This window comes from Hippoglossus stenolepis, chromosome 6 (genome assembly GCF_022539355.2).
Source record: "Hippoglossus stenolepis isolate QCI-W04-F060 chromosome 6, HSTE1.2, whole genome shotgun sequence".
Lineage (NCBI taxonomy): Eukaryota > Metazoa > Chordata > Actinopteri > Pleuronectiformes > Pleuronectidae > Hippoglossus > Hippoglossus stenolepis.
This window is the reverse complement of record NC_061488.1, coordinates 22,946,702-22,970,641: the sequence shown is the minus strand read 5'-3', so window position 1 is coordinate 22,970,641 and position 23,940 is coordinate 22,946,702. Positions and strand designations below refer to the sequence as shown.

The window sequence follows — 23,940 nt, the reverse complement described above, 5'->3', positions numbered from 1 at the left end:
TCACAATGAAGTCAGAAAATAACATGCATCATTAAAAATGCATTTTCCGAGGTATCACTGCGTCCTATAGGTCTATAGACTCGAACAAAAGCTGATATCGATTTTTAAAGTATTATGATCATATGCTAAGAATTACATCAATAAAAAAATTAAATAAAGCTTATTAAGACTAACCAGTCATTTGTCATAGTGATATCGTAATGATTCACGATATATTTATTTCAATATCAAAATTATATTGTTGCCTGTTTGGGATCTATACACTGCACACATGGTACATGTCACCGGTCTATTCTTTTCATTGTTTGATTGTATTTTGTACCCTCTATAAATACACATTTGTCAGATTATTATCATCTCTGACATCACACAAACATAAAACACTCACTGTGGATCAAATACATACAATAACGTGGGTACATTTAGCAAAGAGGAATCATTCATGTTCTGGCTGAGATGTTAGAACCTTTTAAAGGAAGATATGTTTCTCAGCTTGGAAGATACAATCCTCTGACTTGCATTTCAATCGTCATCAGTCTGCACATTTGAAGAGGGATGAATTGACACGCCTTAAGTAAAACTAGATCGCCTCCTGGTGGCTGCCAGCAGTACAGGTCATTGTACATAGATCGTATCACACTGATGTAGAAGCTTACATTTTTCCTTTGGGTTCAATCATGAATCATAGAGAGACACAACAATTTCTATACTATGAGCACAATAATAATAATAATAATAATAATAACTGCAGATTTGAGAGAGAGAGGAGAGACAAGGAGGCAGCTTTTCATCTCTTCATCTCTTCATTCATACCTTATATTCTACAACCTTATATTTTACTCATCTTTTGTTTATTTGTTTATTACCTCACACATCCCCTGTGTTTCAGGAGTCTGATTTCCACCTACAGCTCGCAGTCCTCCTCTCAGAGGAGAAATTCACAGTCTGTGAGCTGCTGCTCCACTTTTAATGTTGAAAACATGTTTGCAAAATGCACCTTTCTCATCTCAAAGACTCCTCAATGAAACCTTTACAAAAATCTGGATAAAATATCATATCCAATTTGAACTAGTGGGATTTGAAGAAACCGACTCTTACTGAGAAGTAAAAGCTATTTCTTTCATTCAGGGACTCCACACAGTAAATCCACACAGGAGGCGTCTGCATTTTTACTCGACCATCTCACACAAGTCTGATGGAATAAACTCAGTCCAGGTGTCTGCTGCACAAAAAGTGTATTTAATTTTCTTTCACAACTAGTTGAAAAAAAACTCTAATTGGAAAAAGAACACTTACAGTTTTAAGGAGAACTTTAAGTTTTTTCATTTTACCACAGGGGGTTTAAAGAGTTAAGACTTTTCCCCTTATAAATGTATATTATAAATCTATGTATTTTACTTTATTTGACCATATATTTTATTTTATTTGTATTGCTTTGTATGTACAGTATCATGTAAATCCTTTCTGCTGTAAATTCAACAACAATGTCCTGACACATACAACACTTACAAACACGTGACCGGGACAATCTTCACAGACGTCAAAATGAACATGATGAGGGTGAAGTGAAATTAATGCAAACACCTCATAAAAATAATTTTATATCAAAGTTTATATGCTTTTGGTAAAACAGATATAAATTCATCAAGCTATTATTGCTACCATCAACTCTATCAACTGCACATACATGTCAGATGCACAAAACAGGACAGGATATATTTAATGTTCTTTTTTTTGTATTTGTTTCACTGAATCGTTGACCTTTACCTCAGGTGTGGATATTAAGCCAAACACTGCACATCACAGCATCCTACATAGCTGTTTTACTGGGGTTGTCAGGGTCGAAGGTCATGATCTCCATGTGGATAAGACCTGATTGGATGAAAAATGAAAGCATAGACTTATTTTCACACCGAGTATTGACCTTCTTTTTTTAATATCCAAACTCTTCAGATAAGAATAAGATTATTTATTCTTTGTTTAGCTTTCATACATGTGTGGCAAAAATCAGGAGGCCACAGTGCCTGTCAACTCCAGCGTCCCGTGCCGTACTCACTCTTCCATTCGCAAACAGCCAGCTCCAGGCTCTCGAAGGAGTCGTCATAAGGCTCGGAGTCCGGCTCACTCTCTGGGTCATGGTATTCAGCCAGGAAGGGGTGGGGAAGACCCTGCTTCGCCGTCAGCCTCGTCTCTGGATCCAGCAGCAGCATCCCCTCCAGCAGGTCTACAGCTAGAAGCAGCAGGACCGAAAACAGAACATTTTAATCATCACACAATTGATCAACCACTATTTGGTCACAAGGATGAAGTTTCTGTTGATTTGTCACAAAACATATTTTGAAGTAAAATGTCTCCCCTCACAGAGTTTCAAGATTCACCCCATCTCCTCATCTCTTATTTGTTATAAATATACAGCAGTGAGAGATGAACTGATCCTTACAAGCTCGTCAACTCGAGCTGCGCAGCTCTAATCATGTGACATACCTCACTTTATACATTCCTCTATCATACACACCCTCCCAGTTTGGTGGTCTATTGAAGCTGCAAAGATATCCCATCTCTCCCTTTGCTTGTCAGTGCTATTGCTGCCCTGTGTCAGTATCGCTTCCTGTTAAATTCAGTCCCTTCACCAGCCCGGCATCCACCCGTAGGCTCCAACAGAGTGGTGAAAGATATCTGCTCATCATTCCCCGTTATATTAATGTAATTGTTTCTGGGGGAGTGATGAAGTCGGAACCTAGACATTAAACTCAATGATCAGCTGTTTGCGATAAACATTTCACACGTGAGTTGTCTGACTGAAATGATATAGGTGACGATGCTACAGCAAAGTCGTGATGAAGAAGTTTGGGTTCAAAATAAGCGTTTCTTTCCAATTTAAGCACAATGTATTTCATTTAACGTCAACAAGTAGAAGTGGTTCAGTGCACCATTTTCATCCATGGACGGAAACACATCCTTGAAGTTTTTCTTCTTTTGTGGAGGGAGACCTTGCACATATGACTGCGCCTGTAAAAGAGGTAATAATGGTTACATTTTCTAACAAAGAAAAGAGCATAACATATCAAAAAGAGGTGAATGTTAAAATATTGGTTCGTTATTTTCCACTCATATTTGGAAATATGCTGCATTCATCAGTTGGCTTAAATGTTGGAATTCATGAGGCATGTGGACACAACAAAACTCACGTCTTTACTCTGCATCTTCTGAACCAGGGAGGAGTCTGGTGTTCCTGTCAGGCGAAGGATCTTTTTCAGCTGATCGATACCTGAACAGGCTGGTTAAGGAAGCCTCTGAACGCACAGTACATACACTATGAAGACTTCATGTCAGAGAAGTCGCATGCATCAAAGCCAAAGCTTAAATGTGTGTCTAAATGTCTAAAACTCTTCAGATCGGCGCCCCCCCTCAGGTCCCCCAACATACACACGCAAAACTGCAAGATGGTCTTCACAGGTGACTGACCTACACAAGCCTATAGCCGCCAACCCCCCACAAGAGATTGTGTGCTTTTGTGTGTCTGTCTGTTTAGACACAACTGACAAATGTGTGGAATAAGTACATAATTAAAGATGGGTAAATTTCATCATGTGGGGGCAAAAATCGGGTAAATTGAAACTCCAGGAGAACAGCGGGGAAATGCAGTATGGGATGCATACTTAATCATTTATATAATATATCACTTATATTGTTTAATATCGATTTTCAGTGTTCATACTGGCCCGATCGCTCGCGGCGAGCGAAAAAAAAAGTAGAACAGACCCCGAAACCATCGCCGCAGGTCGCGAGCCGGCCGCAGCACTTCCCGGCAGCAAAGTTGTGAACAGCCCAATTGATTAACATGGGCACGGAAAGGAGGTGGACAGCTTTTCATGGCACTTCGAGGCGCTTCGGCCTCCGGTGTGTCCCCGGGGGTTAGAGGATGATGGTTTGACGTTAATGCATTTGTTAATATTGCATGTATCACATCATGATAAATTAGCCTCTTGTGGCGCCCTCTCTGCATTTTGTGCCCTAGGCAACCGCCTATGTCGCCTATGCTAGGAGCCGCCCCTGGTTGGTTGGTTCATTTCAACTAAAGATCTAGTTGTATTGTATGGAAGCTACAATAATAATTATGACTTAGTATCTCGTTATCATTATATACAAAGTCATAATTATGAGATATAGGATTTGTATTTTCTTCATCACAGTGGCGGAAATGGGCTTCCATAGTATTGCACTGGATTCACAAGAGAAAGCTGAATAGTAAAAATAATGTTCAAATTATATATGACTTATAGTCCTAAGAATGATCAAGCTCCAAAACCCTCTGTCTTCAGAGTCCATTCCAAAGCTGTTTTGAGCATTGAGCTCTGGAGAATGTCCACACAATTGGGTTTTCCTTTCACCCATTATCAACGCAGCAGTAGATGTTTGAGAAGTGAAGTGTTTGAGTCCACAAAACACTTTTGGAGTTTCAGGGGTAAACAGTGTACCTGATTAGTGACCTATATTCAGATGTAATAAAACAACAGAAAAAACAATACCTTGTTGTTTTATTGCGTTGTATTGGATTCTGCTCGAACAAAGTTTACCCGAGACTCCAGGAGTGTTTTGTTGACTCATACACTTCACCCACCCCCCCTTCGGCATAGTGGTGAGTAGATAATGAGTGAATTTCCATTTTTGTATGAACTATCCCTTTAAGTGAGAGGTGGAGCAGCCAGGTGCAGAGCCAGAGACATGTACATTCTCTCATACAGGGGAGGGGTCTGGAGAATGTCTGGACCTTATCTGGAGTTTAGTCTGAAAGCAGTTCAAGATTACCTTAACAACATAATCAGGTAACTTTCTGTTATTTTCTCCGACTTCCCTCACCCACAGAGGCCATAACACAACTACATTACAGTCTGTGCATGACAACATAGCTGTCCCACAATGCTTTTCTTACATTACCTTACATTTGAAACATTAAGGGAGGAACAGTGTGAATTTCCCATTGCTTTAGTTGAGCTGAATGTGTGAGGATACTGTCGTGTCCTGGGAAAAGTACCTGGCCAGTAATCATCTCTGCCAGGATACAGGCGGCTGACCAGACATCCACTGAGAGGGAGGACAATAGAGAGACAGTTACATTTAATATTTTGTCACAACTTACTGCTGCAATACTGGAAACAATGACAGGATAAAGTAAGATGATTTCATCACCTGTCTGACTGTAGTGCATCCAGTTGAATATGATCTCTGGTGCTCTGTACCAGCGTGTTACCACATAACCAGTCATCTCACTCTCCGTCTGTCTCGCCAAGCCAAAATCCAGGATCTGAGAATAGTTACAGTTTAATTCACCCAAAGAAGCATAAGTAATTTTCAGGTTCAAGTTAAAGAATTTGTTGTTTTTTTAGATCACGACTTTTCAACTTACCTTTAATTCACAGTTCTCATTCACAGCGAGGTTACCAGGCTTCAGATCCTAAAATCAAACCACATCAGCTTTCTTAGTCGCATAATGTCTGGTGAGACTCTAATTTAGGTAGCAGCCATTTAGCTTAGCTTAGCTTCGCCTGGCTCTGTCATCGGGCCTCATGTTTCTTTGGTTACTCAGCCTGAGCTTATAGAAGGACTATGAGTGTCACCAAAATATTAATCAAGCCTTTCATGAATGAATAACTACTTTAAAAATATGCATCAGTAAAAATAATTTGAGATAAAAGCATATTCAGAAATAAATAAGAAAATATAATAAGCTATTTGAAAATGCAGAGAAATAAATAACTAAATCAAAAACTTATTTAATAAAGAATACAGATTTGAATCAAGTATTGTAAAGTGCAGCTTCTATTTTCCAGCTGCTTTTTTTTATTAGTAGCTTTTAAATGTGCTTAGTCTTCTAGCTTCTACATTTGACCTTTTGACTCTACCGACCTGGCACTGCTAAAACCAAGTAAAACTATGCAAATTGGCCAAAACGTGTCACCCTAATGTATTATTGTTTGTTTGACTGAGAGAAGTGTAGAGCTGCATGGGCATAACTCCAAAGGAAATAAACCATGTGAAACCAGGATGTTGCTGTACTGCTGAGAGGGCACCCTGTACTGGTTAGGGGTTATACCTGCAAGACAAAAAGTTAACTAAACAAACCCCTTTTTAAAATTTTCTTTCTTTAGGTTATGTTTTCCCCTCTGACCTGAATGCATAAAATGCAACTTTGACATACAGCAAAGTGTTTAACGTTTGTTTTCTATTGTTATGTAAAATGTTTTAAAGCTGCTGTAAAATGTTATAGGGCATTCACTTTAATTCTAAAATCACAAATGTGACGCTTCTGCTATGCATTAAATATGAGGTCATTATTTAGACTTTCTCTCAACACCCCGCACTCCAGCTTCCCTCATGTAAAATTTTATTTAAATTTAGCTTAAACTATATATTACTGGAGACAGTAATCACATTCATGTTACATAATACTAATTAATGTGCAGTATTGGTCAATTGATTAATCTCTATTAAACCTAAAGTATAAAAACATAAAGTTGTAATTTTACATTGGGTATGGTGTGGGGCGCAGTGACTTCAGGAAGTAATTAGACGTGTCCAGATTTTGCCATCGAGACATTGATTACCTGACATGCCAAGACTACAGTGAAATGTGTTTTTTAAAAAGGTCCATATACCAACCCGATGAATGATCCCTGCAGAGTGAATATACTGTAAAGAAGGAGAAGACAGATTATAGAACATAGATATATATATATACACACAGTAAAGTTTGTTCACAGAGCAGACAGACCCACGTGCCCCAGGCTTCCTCTAAATGGCATGTTGTGGAATTGCCAGGGCTGAGTTTTAATGCATTTTTCAGGCAGACGCAGACGGCTCCCTCAGCACAGAAGAGTGGTTAAAGCACATATACAGATAAGAAGGGGAAAAGATCTCAAGATCAAAGATGCTAAACTCAAAGACAAATGACCACATTTCAGACATTAGTCTTGTTTTCCAGCTTAAAATGTGCTTTATCTTTATTTCCACTGAGCACTCCTGGTAATACATTGACTGAGGGCATTGTCCCGAAACTGAAAGCACTATACTCACCATGCTGTTAAAACATCAGTGTATACTGAGAGGTCAACACATGGCTCTGCCAAGCTGCTTCCTTGTACTTCCTTTGATAATAAATATTTGATGCCTTCTGCAGTTTATGACCAGAATACACTTCCTTCAGTGTTTAGAGTAATTCTGTTGATACATTGTAATTTTAATTACTTTATACAGACTTGTAGATTCAGTCCATATTTATATGATATGATTTTAAACTTTTAAACTGCACGTAGTGGGCTGGACCTTGTTTCATATTGAGGGTGGCAGGTCTTGATATATATATATATATATGGTAAATGTTCTTCTACCAGAGCCCTGGGAGCCTAGTATCTTGGCATCTTAGCTGTGGCTAGGACTTTGTTCTTCTGGACAGAGACCTCAGACGTTATTCCTAAGATCTATATAAGACCTCACAGTGCGCAGTGGCCTCCATGATTCTTAATCAGTGGATCTCTAGGTTTCAGCCAGACTGACCATCAGGTTCTTGGTCACCTCTCTTAAAATACAACATTCAGCCAACTGAAACTGGTAACTGGATTTAATGTTGTGGCTGATCAGTGTATGATCACTGCAGAGCCTCCCAGTCACCTCTCAACATAATCTCCTGTCTGACTTGAGAATGTCTGTGGATTCGTCAGGACGTGCTGGAGAATGTAGACGGAGGAAAAATCTGTGCGCACTGCTCTACTTAGGCTAGTGCATACTGTAATGGAACGAGGTCAGTAAAGACAAAAGACGGATCGGTGAACGAATGGATAGATTGATTTAAAACAATATATGTGCTTTTTTAATCAGTTTGCAGATCCATTTGAACATTTTCTAAGGACTTATAATGAAATGGTACTCTGACACATTTAATGCAACAGTTTTTTTTTAACTGCTATCACTTTTTAAATTTACCACCTGGCATTATTTACAGTACACACACTACATCTATCCCTAGCACTTTGTCTTCAACTGAAATTTCAACTGCTTGAGATTTTGTTTAGTAATGCCCTTTTAGCACTTTCAACTCCTTTTCTAGTTTTATTGCAAACCTTAGACATCTTAAATGTAATAACAGCAAGTGTAGACATGTCTGTATGTAGATTACATCATGTAATATCATTTTGAAGAGAATAAAAACATCAACATTTACCTTGAGTCCTCTTAGAAGCTGGTAGAACAGGTATGTGATGATGCGAATGGTTAATCTTCTCCTCTTCATAATGTGGCTCAGGTCTTGGGCTACTAATGGCATTACTAGGTAACTAGAGAGAAGAGAAGAGGGAGAGCCAAATAACAAGTGAGAAGGAATGTATGAATAAACAAAAAATAAAAAACAAAGAGCCACAGTTGGGGACATGAAGTGGCCCTAAACAGTGTAGATAACAAGAGCCCATTCCTATGGTGAGGAAATACCAAAACAAACATGAATAATCTTGCCCGCATGCATCCTTGCTTGAATGCTCCGTACATGCACACACACGCACACAGGGAGTCAACAGGCTTCGACATCTTCGACAAAAAGAACGTGGTTTGTGACCGTCAACTCACAAGGTTGTGAATTTTTCCAGTGTGGAATCCGGTGTGAAGACGTCAAGGAGGCAGATCACCTTTCAGGAAAAACCAAAGAGAAGATATTATCATATGATATGACTGGTAATATACAGATCTATTAGAAAACACATGTCTAGGGCTCTATAGGGGATCACATACAGGGTAGAAATAGTTACACTGCACATCTCCATGGTAACATATGGTGTGAATGTCATATTTACATCTCTGACACTGCAACTCTGTTTCTACAGCCCCTATATTTAAAGCAAACAGCGCTTGCAACTGTAGCACTGTTGCCTCACAGTGAGAAGGTTCTCAGTTCGAATCCCAGTTCCGTCTGGGTCTTACTGTGTGGAGTTTGCATGTTCTCATATTTGTGTGGGTTCTGGGTAACTCAGCTTCCTTCCACAGTACAAAGACATGCAGATTAGGCTTAGCTTGGTTGGAGACTCTAAATTGACTGTAGGTGTGAACGTGAGAGTGAATAGTGGTTTGTTTCTGTATGTTGACCTGTGATACGCTGTCGACCGTTCCAGGGTGTACCCCACTTCTCACTTAGCAGTGACCCTCAAAGGATAAGCGGTATAGATAATGGATGGATGAACTCTTGCTCTGATATTTCTGAACAAAATTTCCCAGATATCCCTTCTAATGGATCAATGCATCTATAACAACGACAATGTACTTCGATCTTCTTTTCAAAAAGTTTGACCTCATGCAAAACGTTCCACTAATTATTCTGAACACCAAAACACAGGGTTACAACACAAAATATAAAATCTGAAATAGGCCTTTTCAAAAATTTTAACCAGAATAACCCGACCAGAATACAGCACATACCTCTGCCACGGTCCAACAGTCCTCTCAAATTCAATCAAGCTGCCCCAAATTGCACACACTCGTATATATCACTCCCCATAATATCATCAAGATCCACGCATTGTTTTCTGAGAAATTGGTGAATATGTAAAAAAAAAAAAAGCCTTATCTTGCAATGTTAAGGAGAGTGAAAAAAACTTTCAAAAACTGAATAATTTAATGGGTTCTTTCTTGTGCCCACTCCCATCCTTCCACCAAGTTCCATAGATACCCACTCAGTAGTTTTTGCGTAATCCTGCTGATAGACCAACAAACAAACTGATGGGGGGAAAAACCATAATGTCCTGGGCGGAAGTACTGAAGTTAAAGCATTGAATCTGATGCCCTTCCGAGAGGAGCCCAGTAAAAGACTTGTAATTCCTCAAAGGCTTTCAGCCAAAACACTGAACTATGAGGGTTGCAACAATACACAACACTGCTCCCTTGTCAGGCAGCGTTAGAGAGTTTGTGGATCAACAAAGTTTGCTTCACCTCAAAATGGAACTTTGGGAGAAGAAAAATGGCAGAAGACTTTGATTACTGAGAAAGATTTGAACCATTCAGTAGCTGCTCAGCATCTGTTTTGAAATATCATACAAAAATGTGGTGCCGTTTTGCAATAGAGTCAGACTATAATATGACTTAAAACAATAATATATCATATCATAGCACCGACCAGTTTGAAAAGAAGATTCCTCTCTCATGCTTGAGTGTCACCTCCCTTCTACATAACCTAACTGGCACCTTTGGCAGGCTTTTTTATTTTATTTTAGCATGTTAATAATGTATTTCCTGTCACTCCATATTAAATCAGGGCCCACTTCTTGTCACATTCACGTACATTTTCATGCTGGATGTGGCGGAGCAGCCTGAGTTCCCTGTAGGCCCGTTTAGCATGGATGAGGGACTGGAAAGGCCGGTGCAGCTTCTTGATGGCCACCTTCTCCTTGGTCTTCTGGTCTGTGGCAGAGCTGAGGGGGATTAAAACGCAGCATTGAGGAGAGGACACACAGCGGGCTGATGATGTTGCTCATATAATCTCTCACTCTGGGCTGCAAACACAGATTAGACTGTTATCTATCAGTTTATATATATTTTTTAAATACATTGTTTAATCAATCAATTAGTTAATCTGAATTTATTTTGTATAACACCTTTCATACAAACAGAGTAACAAACACACACACACACACTCACACTCAAATAGCCCCTGCTTGTGCTCAAACTGTTGCAATCAGATTTACTGCGCTCCAGCTTCAGCTCTTCTCATCGCACTTACACTGCTTTTGTGCATGTGTGAAACATCTGCTCTCAGGTTTCTCCTCTGCTTGACTTCTGACGGGTAATAATAAAGGCGGCAGTGCATGAACCCAGCTAAAGTAGCCACACGTACTGGACTCTCAAAGAAGTTAAGCTAACACACGCACAACAAGGGTGGGACAATCTCATTTGCTACCAATATTGGTTGGGGAATTTTGACAGAGAATTGATGCACAAAAAAATCCAAGTGCAGAAGAAAGAAATCAGAGAGCAGACATTTGTAGCACCCAAATAAGCAGTGTGAGTGCGAAGGACACAAGTAGAGGCGCTGAAGCTGGAGCGCAGGAAATCTGTCCAAGCAACAAAAGCACAGTGAGAGCAAGCACACAGCTTAAGAACAAGCAAAGTAAATCTAAGCACAAGCAGGGGCTATTTGAGTGCAAGCACAGGGTTTTGAGTTAAAGCATTACAAAATCTGAAAGTGAAATCAGTAAGTCCGGCTCTCAAACTGAAAGACCACACAGTTGAATAAAGATGGGAACAAATACACAAGAGCAATATATTACTATGTTTACAAAAAATAATATTAGGTAAATGTAAGAAGCTAATGCTATTTTAATAAATTCATTTATTCATCAGAAAATCATACATTTTAAAGTCCAAGTGACCTTTTTAAAGTGCTTGTGTTGTCCGAACAACAGACCAAATAACAAAGTCTTATTCAGTTTAAAATCATATAAAACAAACAAATGTTTTGTTGATAAATGATATAAACGATAAGTATTAGCTATCCAAATTGGGGCAATTATTCCTATGACTATTGACCAATCGATGAATCAGTTCATTATTTCACTGTGTAGTTAGTTTCCTTTCTCCTTGTTTGCATCAAGACTTTACAGCACGTTCAGAATAGTGTGCTCTGGGATTTCTAGATCTTCTGTGGGAGTTGGTATGGTGAAACAAAAAACACAGGCAATACCCCGGAGCACTTCTGGTATGTGGAACTGGTCCTGTTAAATATAAACCTTGTTGTTCAAAAACACATCAAGCATGAGTGAAACATGTACGGTATGATCGTATATGAAACATTCAGATTAGTCCCGATTCAGTCCTGATGTCTTTTCTGACCAAACAACATCATATCTCTAACAAGATCTCGTCCGTCAGTGACTTGTCATTACATTGAGCTGTGTCAGAGATATCTTGGATTCCTGTGGGAGTTGCTCTGTGTCGGTGGAGGAGATTCTTGTCGTATCCCAGGACCTGCATTGACTTGCTGGCTTGCCTCAGGCGGACAAAGGTGCTTCTGTTAGCAGATGTCAGTGTAATGTTGACCTCTCTGGGACAACAAACCCAAGGAGTGGAATGCTGACTTAAAGTCAAGACAGCCTATAGAAAATCATTTGTGATTCAAAACATTTGAATATTGACGGCAAAGGAAACCAGAATGAAAAATCAATAAACAGACACATGTGTGTGCATTTGATCATGTTTATCACTGTTCCTGCTGTTACACTGTTGGAGATGGGTAGACGTCATTTTAAATGCCTCATGTGTTTCAACAAGCTTGTTTGTTAATGTCTATAAGCATATGCAAAGTGTCTTTAACTAAACTATTAGATCAGGTCAAACCATCATTATATTTTATTATAATTTTATGTTGTTATCTTAAAAATCTCTATTATAGTCTTAATGTCTTTACCTCTTTTATTCTCTTTAAATCTGCTTTAAATCAGTTTTTAACGGTGCAATCAGATTTTTAAATTGTTGTTTTTAATGTCCCTGTACTGCTTATGAAATGTGGTTTATACATAAACATGATTTGACAGAAAGAGATATATATCTGATGCCTTTAAGTCCCTAGATAGTCTGCACTGCTCTTTCAGATATTTAAGAGTGTATCTGAAGTCCTGCTTCCCTTCCCCGGGTGAACTCACCAGACTGTCCCGTAAGCTCCGGAGCCCACGGAGCGCAGCGTCGCGTACCTCTCCGGGACATCCCACGTCGTTTTCTGGATCTCCAGTCTGTGAAAACCCGCTCTGACGGGAGGATCCTTCCCCGGAGACTCCATCACACTGTTTCGTTTCAAACCCTCGTTTCGGATTTTAGTAATGAAGCAGTTTTTTTTTTACAGCCTGTGGAGTTTCACCCTGACAGGTGAGATCAGGCAGAGAAAGGTAACAGCAGCGCGAGGACACGCCCCCGTGTGACCACAGCCTTCCCCCCGTTACACTGAGGGCTGTCAATCACATGATCGATCAATATCCAATTTTTTATAAATAAATATATGAATAATAAGTAAAATTGCTTAATACAAATATATAAATATATATAAACAAAATATCTCCATATCCATCCATGCACTTCTATATACAGGAAAGTACATTTCTAACCAAAAGTATACAGTAAAATTACATATATATGGTGCGTGTGTGTGTGTGTATGCTGCTACATTTTAAAATCACCTGGAAGAAACATGAATGTTTTCAGTCATATCCTCTTACAAAGCTGCAAATTAGTGGAGGCAGGTGTATTATTATTATTATGATTATGATGATTAATAATAATCATCATAATAATAATTATACTATTATTAGCATGGACATTTACCCCAACCTTTTAACACAAACAAACTTTTTATAGACCATCCATCCATCATCCATCAATCAATCAACATAAAGTATATGAAACTGATACATGCTACAAGATGGTGTAGGATTATATTTGGAGGTATATTTATTTTTTGGGGTTTCCCTATTTATTATGAGGGGGGTATATAGGGAGAGTATGATATAGTCCAATACCACTAAGCTATCACCTCAATGTTACGGTTTTTGTATGTTTATAATCAGCACCTGTGAAAAAGATTAAAACCTTCTCTCTAACTGGACATGTGGTGAACCAATTCCATAATACTGTGAGGTGAGTAACTATCTTTGGCATTTTGTAAATTTCTAAAGAACCAATGCTGGAATCTTGATGAGACAATCTGACATATTTAGAGGATTGATATCTATGAGTGTGTGACATTTGGTGGCTGTTGAAATTAAGGCGACTGTTGGGAGGTATGTGTGTGGGTATTATGTTCCTGAAGGATAACCTGGCTGCTATTCCCAACAGTTGTATGAGGTATTAATAAAGAAATGTTTATTGTTTTTTTGAATACTGTGAAGTATATTAAAATGTCAATAGCTTTAATTTGTAAAATCTATTTTTTATATCTTTGCTTTACATGATGTACACAATCTCAACTCATCATGGTCTGAATTTATATATAAAGAGTTTATTTTTGAAGTTTGAATATTGTGGTTTGCAATCGAGAGATGACAGTGTTAAAGGGATGGTTCATCCAAAAAATACACACACGCTCTGAAGCAGAGGTGAGCTTCGACCGGCAGAGGGCAGTCACATGTCATTTTACAGATGAAGAGGAGGGTCTCAGCTTTTGGTCATTGTTCCTTTTTATCCTGGATACATTCACAGCCAGTGATTCAAATAGAAAATGTCCCCAACATTTCATTAAAGAACAAAATGACAACCAATGACACAGGCAGTAGTTATTATTGAAATAACTAAAAGTCATGATCATCGGAACCATATTGACGTGGTAACACATTCTAACAATGTAGGCATGTAGTCACCAAAACTGCTCATTAAATCCTAACTCACTGCTCAACAGTCAGCACGCACAAATACATTTTCCACTGTTATGTTTTCCAATACAATCAAGTTACAACCCACAGTGTCAAGCCTGCAGACAGGAGCAACTGGGTCTGAGCAGCACTTTCAAAATAAAACTATTATTTTTATAATATGCTCCAGCCACTTGCGGCTGGCCATCTTCCTTGTACTCGCCACAAAAAGTTTTAGAAATTACAAATTCTAAACAAATTGTTATATTTATTTTTATTATTATTATTAGCAGGTGACTAGATTATTAAAAAACATAAAAATAAATTAAGACTACTGACATAGCAAAATAGTTTTGGCCCAGATTTGGCTCACATCCCCAACCAGTCCACATTCCCCCCGGAAAGTTAGCACTTGGCCTCCTGTTTGCCAGATCTGGGCTACAAGTAAGCCATAATAACACCGCATCTCAACCCATTTACCAAATGGGCGACTTTAGGTTCACATCCAGATTACACATTGCCTAGAGCGCTGCTTGTTTGCCAGAAAAGGACAACATTTGTTTGGGGGTATTTGGGCCACATTTGCTAGTTTACAAGTTGGCCACCTTAGGCACTCATCCATTTTGTTCTCAAAAAGATCAGAACTGCTGCATCATTGCCTGAAGTGGCCGACACCTGTTTGCTATCTGGGCCATTTCCGATGCCTCTGGCCCAAGCGGAAAGTGCGCCTGTCTGGTAGATCCACCCCTGGTTTAAAATCCAAATTTCCTGTGCCCACCTTTTCAACTCCTCCCGCACACACTGTGCAAACTTTTTCAATGCACTTGCTTGCTGGGTTGTTCCAAGCATCTTGTATAAGCTGCCACATGTTCCTCTGTGGGTTGAGGCTGCATCTGCTTCCTCAAGACCTTCCCCCCGTTTGGGAACTTTTATTTTGAAGGAGACACCATCGGATATCCTGCCTCACCATGTCTGGCTTGACTCCGCGTGGTGCCCGGTGCTCAGAGGTGGAGACGCTCCTCTGTCTTGATCCCGGCAGCAGAGGGACTGGTCCTTAGCTCTGATCTGAACACACACACTCACACACACACGCTCACATACACATATTCACATGCACACACTGAGGAGTCGGAGTGAGTTTGTACTTTTAGATCAGTGTGTGTCTTCTGTCGTTGTGTGAGGACAAACTGTGTGAGGTGAGGGAGAAGCGCTGGACCTCATCACCTACTTTCTGCTTGTTGGCGTGGATGTGTTTCCTCCAGCATCATGGACGACTGATTCACACACTTTACTCTCCCAACAGGTACGTCTAAAGTTATCATTCATAAACATGTCATTAAATAAATAGATACATAAAAAACAATTTGTGGCTTTCATGAGCAAAAAACACTGATCTTGTGTAATAAGCACTCGTTTTAACTCAGGTATTCACCTCATCAACACAACACGAGCTAACATGCATGTGGTTACATTCATGATGTGTTTTGTTAGTCTGAAGTGTGTGTGCATTGCGTGTGTGCGCGCGTGTGTCTGTGTGTGTGTGTGTGTGTGTGTGAGAGAGAGTGAGCAGACAGTTTGTAAACTCCAGGATCTGTTTTTACCTTCACCTTGATTGTCTTTATTATAATTATTATAATACCTATTCTCACACACACACACACACACACACACACACACACACACACACACACACACACACACACACACACACACACACACACACACACACACACACACACACACACACTATACAGTATACAGTAGCCCTAGACCATACTGAGCACTGGGGTTCAAGCCACACACCCACACACACACACACCATGCCATGCACACACTCTTTTGTCAGCTGATACAGGAATGTGTGTGAGCTGTGTGAGCCAAATGTCAAATGCCTTGTTCACCTGCTAGCATTCTGCTGGACACACACAGCTGCCTGTTTATTGCCTTATTTAGAAACTAGAGATGGTTTCATATACCATGTTCACTGAACTTGACAGGATGAGTTCACAGGCCTTAAGGATTTTCAGTGATTTCTGCAGTTGTTGGATGCTGAATGTTTGTGTACGGTGCTCATGGTGGTTGAGGGGTGAAACGGTTCCATCATTCCTCAGAAAATGATCAAGTTGACCCTCCTTACATTTCAAGGCACAGTGTCAAAGTCAGTGTGGCCTCTCCCGAAACATGCAGCAGAGAGCAGGTACAATGCCCCTGTCATGGAGGGAGTGTGTGTTTAGAGACATGAGCAGCGATTTAAGACGTTCACACACTCAGTGAAGCTTGACCCTCAGAGGAACCCCCTCAGCCTCTGCGGTGCACCTGTATGAGGCGGCAGTGTACGAGCTTGCTGATTCTAAAGTCAAAATGCTCTCCAGTGTGGGCTGTGTTACTGCTTTTGTTAAAAAAATTGAGATCCAGTTGAATTCAGCAGCTGGTCCCTCTCTTCTTCACAGCTGTCAGATTGCATCTTGCAATATGAGAAACAGCTTACAGATTGATCAAAAATCAAAAGCCTCTCCAAATATAATTTCCACAACATCCAAGTATTTCCCTGGTCTTAATGAGAAACAGTCAGTGCTGCGGGAAAAGAACAGTTCTTCTCAAATATATTTTAGGGGGGGCAAATAGCTCGATAGCACATTTCACACAACCTTTGTAAAGAGTCCTGTGGTTGTGTAGCCCAGCCTTGAACCTTTTTTCCTCTTTTCACCGTTTTTTTCTTCTTCTTTGGGTTCCAGAATGCAGACGTTTTTGAAAAGCTGGCCATCTGCTCCCTTAGAGTCTGTTCAAGAAGCTCGATATCACATTACCCACACTTGACTGTGGGGGATGAATGAAAGTGAGCATGGTTATGGCATTATCAGAAACCTTAGTGTTTGGAGCAGTTAGATTCTTTAGAAAATGTTTCTTTTTTTTGCCATAGGAACTAAAATAACCGTATGGAGCATGGAACTGAAAAAATACAAATACAACTGACTATACCAATTAACAATGTTGTTAAGTTAAATGGATTGTAAAAATGTTATACTCGTTTACTTATTTTCATATTAATAAATTAATGCAGTGTACTTTCTTAATAAAACACACCAGCCATGTAACGTTAATCATCTGTAAACTCTATGGCTTATTGCTGTAGCAGTAAATGTAAACTGTAAAGATGGATGACGTATCGCCACTTCCTACCACTACTCAGAAATGAAGCCAAATAATTTGGATACGAAAGCTGCCATCTTGCACATTTGGAGCCAGGGTCTGTGCAGTAGCGATTGGGGGATGGAGCCGCACTATAAAGGTCCGGCCATTACACACGCCCGACCAATTGTGAGTGAGTCGTGATTGGTCATGATGTTTCACCTTAAGCATCAAATATGTTATTAAAAAAAAATGAGCGCTTGAGGGTAAATCAGTGTGATAAGAATTACCTCAAATGACAGAAACCAGCTTTGTTAAAAATGTATTACTTTGACTTTGAAGGTTTGGTCCACGTTCCATTCACTAACATGGAGGAGGCATAGTTTATTATCTGTTCTGCTGCCAACCACCAGGGGTCATTTAAGATGCTTTGGTTTCCCTTTTGGGAAGCTGTCATGTCGTCAATATTTAGAAACAGTATATGGTGTAAACTTGTCCATTATAGCTGGCAAGTTAATGTCAACTTCATGAGCTAGTTCAAGTTTACAGACACAGCTTCCTTCTTCATTATATTATCTTTAGCTTCATGAGTGTGTTTGTTGTCTTTAGGACTATAATGGAAAAGTCTGATTTAACCATGTTATGATATTTTGTACATTTATGTAATTGTATGTCTCCTATCTTAAACAAAACAAGTTAACTTAGCTAACTCGGTTAGCTTTACCTTGCTGGGTTCAGCTACTGGACATACATTGACATGTGCTTAGGTTATCATGCACGTATTTTGAAGTAAAAAAAATGTGGTGAAGGAAAATTAGCAGTTGTGCCAGAAATAACAATTGGTAAAAGGAAGGCGAAAAATGAAATTAGCAAGTGACACATATGTAGTAGTAAAATAACTAATTTACAAACTGGTTGTTGGTAAAGGAAAAAATTACAAGCTTGATAATTTTCTACCAATTGATAAGTGTGAAAGAAAAGTTTCTTTTAATTACCCAATGAACAAAATGATTTGTTATTTTTTTAGTAATATTTCTTCATTGGCTAATTTCCTATTTTTTATAACATTCAGCCAATTTTTTGAGTTTCTGGCTTCAAAATCCTTGTGGAACAATAAAACAATATTATGCAGAGCTTTTGAAATCAAATCAAACTGCAGGGTGAATACCCTAATTAGGTGGCATACAGGAAGTGGTTAGGTTACCATCCAGACCCCAGACCCCTCAGAGACACACACAGAGGAATAGGTCGAAGGCCACTTCAGCTGCAGCTGGCCACTGAAAAGCGATGCTCCGCAGCTGAAGCGGCCACTTTCCAGCCCTTTCTATGAATAATAAAAGTAAGACTGCGGGGCATGTGAGGAGCAAATGACGGGATGTTATGATTTATAGGTGTCAAGTGTCAGGCACAATGTAGGTTTAAGTGGTTTGCCTTTCACCAGTGTGAGAACTGGAAATGAATAAAGGGAAAGGAGTGTTAATGCCTTTAAAATGAGACGCCAAGTGAATCCTCCTTAGCAGCCTTTTCAGTTCTTCATCTCAGGTGTCACATACTGTAGTAGGTTGTGAGATGCAGGAGGAGAGTCATCTCAGACATTTGTATATTTGTAGCACTTTTGTCACATAGGCATCAGCTGGGCGTAATCCTGAAGACAGGAAAGAAATGACTTGGATGGGATGGGATCAAACGCTGAGTCTTGATAAGCTCTTGTCAGTAAATGACTGTGTTGGCGGCTCGATGGTTGAGTCAGGTATGATTTCATGGTAAACGTTAGATTAAAGCCTATGATTGGCTGGAAGACATCTTGAGAGAAGTTCCGTTCTGATCGTAGGCCTGTAAGTGTTTGAAAACAGAGAGAATGTTCATGTCAAAATTTGATGAAAGAAGTATTTTGGGCGTTCCCAGTATCGGTCACTGCAACAGCTGGTGGTCCCTCATGGTGCATTCTTGTGTGTGTGTGTGTGTGTGTGGACTGTGTTTGTGTTGTACTGGGGTGTGGGAGTGGAGACAGAGCACATTTGCTGGGGCACCACACTGGCCACAGGCTTCCCATGAAAGATAAGGAAAATGGACGGCATTGTGTGAATCCTAACCCCATATTTTCACCTCCTATATGATGTCAAGCCACTTCTTTACATAATTTTTACAAGCACAGTCAAAATGCCTCACAATCGGTTGACCCTGGCTCAGATATGCTTGCTATCTGCTGGATAGATTGGATCCCATGCCCCAGTAAGCCCTCGAGGGAGTTTGGCTGACGGTCAGATTGGCAGCCTAATAAATACTTCTTTTCATTAGCAGCAGCCTCGATCCACTGTGCTTAAATGTAAATCCCCCTCATCCCCTCATCCTATTGACCATGGTACAGCATTGGTTGATGTTGTCATGAAAGTGCATCTTTGGATGAATTCAGCCTGAACTAATTGTACAATTGCTAAAGTCCACAGATTGGTTATTCCTCAGCAGTGTTGCTTCCGGCTGGGCCCCATTAAAAACATTTATCAGCGTTCACGGGTGGGAGGTTTTTCAGTAATTCTTGACCCATTGTGGTTGGTCTGTCTGCTCTCTGTCTTTTTTATGTCTGCACCATTCTCCAGCCAAAGTGGAAGTTAACTTGCACTTACCTGGAGCAGTGAAGGGGACTTCACTGCTCTTAGTGTGGAGAATGCCACAAATGTTAGGGCTGGAAAAATCAGAGTGACAAGATAAGAAAAGCCCCTGAAAAGATTCTGTCACTACAGACAGCTTTTGACTCCAACAGTATCCACTTTCTTCTGAATTTAGACAAGTGAAGAGGTTCTCCTGTTACACATCATTGGTTTCATGACAGTGACATGACAGTAGACAAGCTTCCCCATTGTCAGTGGTAGACTTGGCTCTTTTAGATGGCAGATCCACGTCCTCTTGTAACGTTTTCTGCAATGTACTGCATCGCTGTGATATTGAAAGTAGTCCGTTAAAGTGACACGTTTACTGTATCTCTCTCAGTAATTTTTGCATCTATATACATGTAAAGTTTAGTCAGTGGCTTCTGCAGTTGAAAGCATTAACATTGCTTACCTTCAGATTCATGGACATGAATGAGGAGTATGTTCCAGGTTCAAGAGAACGTACAGCAGTAAATTTACTTCGCTAATATTTAAGTAGATTTACTTTGCTAGCCCTCTGTCATGGGGGACTGAAGTGCACCTCATTATAGGCACTATTGTTACCTTTCAAAGCTGTCACACTTGTGCTAGCTGCAGTGTTGTCTTGCAGCTCATTGGTAGCACATTTTATTCTTGCTCTCCTTCTTTGTCCTTCCCTGCCATTCTTTGACAAAGGCGTCGAGTATTCTAGGAGAAACTCCCATTTCTTTGATTTGTCCCTCAAAGGTGCACCTCAAGCAGTTAATCTAAAATAATATACTGTAATTAAATGTCTGGCCTCTTCAGCACTTTGACAGCACTTTGTTACCCTGTCGTTCTCGCGAATGTCATATTGGGACAGATGAATTGTAGCAACATCCCAAGTTACACAGAATCCATTTGCTGATTGGATTCTAAAAGTAAGCAGCTAATACAACAATATGGTCAAGATTAACCGTCACTAATGCAATCCTTTCTGAATGTGTAATCTTCTTACATTAGGTCAGAAGGAGGCATGCCATATTAAACCCACAGGGTGTGGTTTTTATTGTTCTCAGGCAGCCCTCAGCTGTGGGACAGTTGTGTGTGTGTGTGCCATGCCACCAGCACTTGGCCTCAGCCACCACCCCTGTCCCCTTACCCAGCTTACCCAGCTCCCTGGAGAGCCTCAGCCCAGCCTCTAGACAAAACCTTAAACCCCCCAGCTGCCCTCTATATTGCTGCCTCAGGCGCCAACCCTGCCTATCCACTGTAGAATCAGAGCAGATAAAATAGATGTTCCTTTTGTTGTGTAGTCAGGGTAATGCATTGCTACACATGAGATCAACATAAAGTCTTGATCTTGTTAATTTTAAATGCTGCAGCTTGTGTGTGATGAACTGATGCCAACGCAGTGGAATCTCAAACTGTTTCCCCCTCTTGAACCAAATCACAACCAGATCATACGGAATATTTTTGTTGTACACACTGGGACTGACTTTGAATACATTCCTCCTCCATTTGTGATACACGTGTCTGGTTGACCTTGCATTGTCTGATAGTAATCAGGGTCTGATTGATAGCTGAACCTGTAGGACAAACCAACCATTTGTTAATTTGAATCGCAGTTGTCAGTCTGTCTGTTTGACTTCTGTCTATATTTGAGCCCTCACTGCTAGGCTGCTACATATGTGGGCCCAGTTGGTGGCAGCCAGAAACATAAACTCTCTTATTGCATAAGCTGTTGCCCCCTGTCAGCCGCAGGCCCCTGGACAGTTGCCTTTGGACCCAGTGGGGCGATGCTAGCGATCTGAATGATGCACAGGTGGAGCATTCCCTGTCTTGAAGAAATGCCTCTGCATTTGTCTGTGAGATTTCTGAAATGAGCTGTGACTTCATTGTCAACTTTAGTTAATGTCCTAGTGATGTGTAATCAGAGCACAACCCCATCACACCATCAATATTTGATTTGTGTCATTGTTTCTTTTCAAGATTAGGCTTGAATTAATAACTTCTGCTAACAAAGGACTTAGAATTCCAATGGTCAATAAAGGATCAATATCATTTGCACAATTGTCTAGATAACATTCTGGGAAATGATTGATCAAAAAAGCCTGACTCTGCTTTACTCTGCTGTCAGTCCAGCTAATGGATTTGGGATTACTTGTTTGTACACACAGAAAGCAGGTCCGGAGGCTACTGCTAAGTCAGCTTTGCTTTCCTCATTGTCTGCAGGGGCTGGCTGTTACATGAGCGTTGATCTGATCCTCAGGTTTATCAGCAGTGAAAGGGGATTTTCAAAGTGTCAATTTAGATCCCAATAGATAGTGGATGGGTTAAACCCCCTCAGGCTACTCAAGACAAGGGGACGAAATGAGAAGAATCTTTTCCCGCAGGGCCACATCTGGCCAGCATCCTTGATTAGCTCTTTGGTTATCACAAAAACAGTGTTGTTGTTGTAAACAGTGTTTATTTAGCCTTTGTTAAGCACTGGCTGATATTAATGACATTATTTGAGCCATGTTTGTTTTGAGTCCAGTGTCACCTCCATCTCAATTATTCCAATGTGGGATATTACATTTATTCTATCATATCAGTTCTATTTTAAGCGTAACATCGTAGTTTTTTCACTGTAGAATCAGCTCAATCTGTACTTCAGATGTTTATGTTGTTAGTGAATGAAACATCCTCCTAAGCCCCCCACTGATTAATGAAAAGCTGGGAGAAAGTAATAAGGTTGAAGATTAAACCATTATACCTCTGGGGTGAGTCTGCTGGCCACCCAGTATGAAGTCCACTAACTGTCTAGGGCAGAAACGCTGGCTGCTGGTTAATTTAAAAGCATGTCCGAACCCATGTTTAGGCATTTCTTGTCTGGAGATACTGTTATAGGCCAGTATGAAACCATAGGAGGCAAGAGCCAACATGACACTCTTACCATACCAACATGTAAGGTTTCATCAGCATTCATCACTAGAGTACCAAGAGATAAATCACATAACTCATAAAACATATAGCCATTGAACGTGTTCTGTACTGTAGTGTTCAACCTGAAGCACTTCAAACAGCCTTGTAAGGCCCAGTCACTTACACATCTTTACGAATTGTATTTCTGTGCACCGCACTGTTAACTTTCCCGTGGCAATTAGCTCTCAGCATTGTTCATCAATTCACTCGATAAGTTCTACTGAAGCGGAGAAAAGGTTCTTGTAATGAGCCTGTTCACTGTTAGTCGCTGTCTCTTTACACTCGGACAAAGGTTAAACGGAACTGGATGTTGTAACGTACATGGATCAGCTCACTAAAGTTTAACTTGTGATGATGTGAAATATGTGCATATTGACTTTGCACTTGTAAGTCTCTCATTTCCATTGAAATGAATTTATTTCCACACAAGAGTTTTGTAGTCTGACATGCCCATATCGTAGTTCTAGATTAGATTGTGATCTAGATTCAGAGTCATTTTTCAATACACAATTGTCAGACAGATATTGACCTCAGTAATTATTGACTTCTTGTCAACATGCATCTATTGACTGTGCTACTTGGATAGAAAATGTCTAATCACTGCTGCATATATACTGCAAGTGTAAGACTTGCACCATGAAATTATTTCAGGGCTTCTCTTTGTCAGTAGTCTGGAAGTAACCTCTTTAATAAAAATAAACATCTGTGTATCCCACCTGCAAATGATTGCCAATGGAAGTTTGCAACATTTTATGAGCAGTGATAATTTTGACAATTGAGTGACAGTCAGTCACAACTACTCAACAGTCAAGTTAGCTTTTTAATTTGTCAAAAATAAACTCTGATGTTACATTTAATAGTAAAATAAA

At 39.9% G+C, this 23,940-nt stretch overlaps 2 protein-coding genes across 4 annotated transcripts in view; one reads left to right on the top strand and one right to left on the bottom strand.

Annotated features, from left to right (window-relative positions):
• Positions 1 to 1,218: 1,218 nt before the first annotated feature.
• On the bottom strand, positions 1,219 to 12,925 carry zgc:171775 (STKc_p38 domain-containing protein). 2 transcript variants are annotated; one of them, XM_035160092.2, is made up of 12 exons: positions 12,675 to 12,925; positions 10,319 to 10,448; positions 8,617 to 8,675; positions 8,219 to 8,330; positions 6,661 to 6,690; positions 5,408 to 5,455; positions 5,191 to 5,305; positions 5,014 to 5,085; positions 3,189 to 3,268; positions 2,931 to 3,009; positions 2,057 to 2,230; positions 1,219 to 1,872 (listed from the first exon to the last, which is right to left on the bottom strand). In XM_035160092.2, the coding sequence occupies exons 1-12, from the start codon at positions 12,806 to 12,808 to the stop codon at positions 1,811 to 1,813; spliced, it is 1,095 nt and encodes a 364-aa protein (XP_035015983.1). In that variant the 5' UTR covers positions 12,809 to 12,925; the 3' UTR covers positions 1,219 to 1,810. The 2 variants fall into 2 exon arrangements, with proteins under 2 accessions (XP_035015983.1, XP_035015981.2); XM_035160090.2 differs by having other exon boundaries at positions 5,014 to 5,305.
• Positions 12,926 to 15,386: 2,461 nt separating this feature from the next.
• Positions 15,387 to 23,940, top strand: part of LOC118111347 (plexin-B1-like) — a 67,513-nt gene continuing 58,959 nt past the window's right edge. For both annotated transcript variants that reach the window (XM_035159853.2, XM_047340394.1), the window contains exon 1: positions 15,387 to 15,672. In XM_035159853.2, the coding sequence (XP_035015744.2) occupies positions 15,617 to 15,672 (56 nt within the window). In that variant the 5' untranslated portion in view covers positions 15,387 to 15,616. The remainder of the gene's footprint in view (positions 15,673 to 23,940) is intronic.

Excerpts from the sequence above, each read along its gene's own strand:
- zgc:171775 (XM_035160090.2), bottom strand. The coding sequence starts at position 12,808 with ATGGAGTCTCCGGGGAAGGATCCTCCCGTCAGAGCGGGTTTTCACAGA. Across the intron at positions 8,331-8,616 it reads CTGGAAAAATTCACAACCTT|TTACCTAGTAATGCCATTAG; the intron begins GTGAGTTGACGG and ends TCTTCTCTCTAG. Across the intron at positions 2,231-2,930 it reads TCCGTCCATGGATGAAAATG|CTGTAGACCTGCTGGAGGGG; the intron begins GTGCACTGAACC and ends TGCTGCTTCTAG.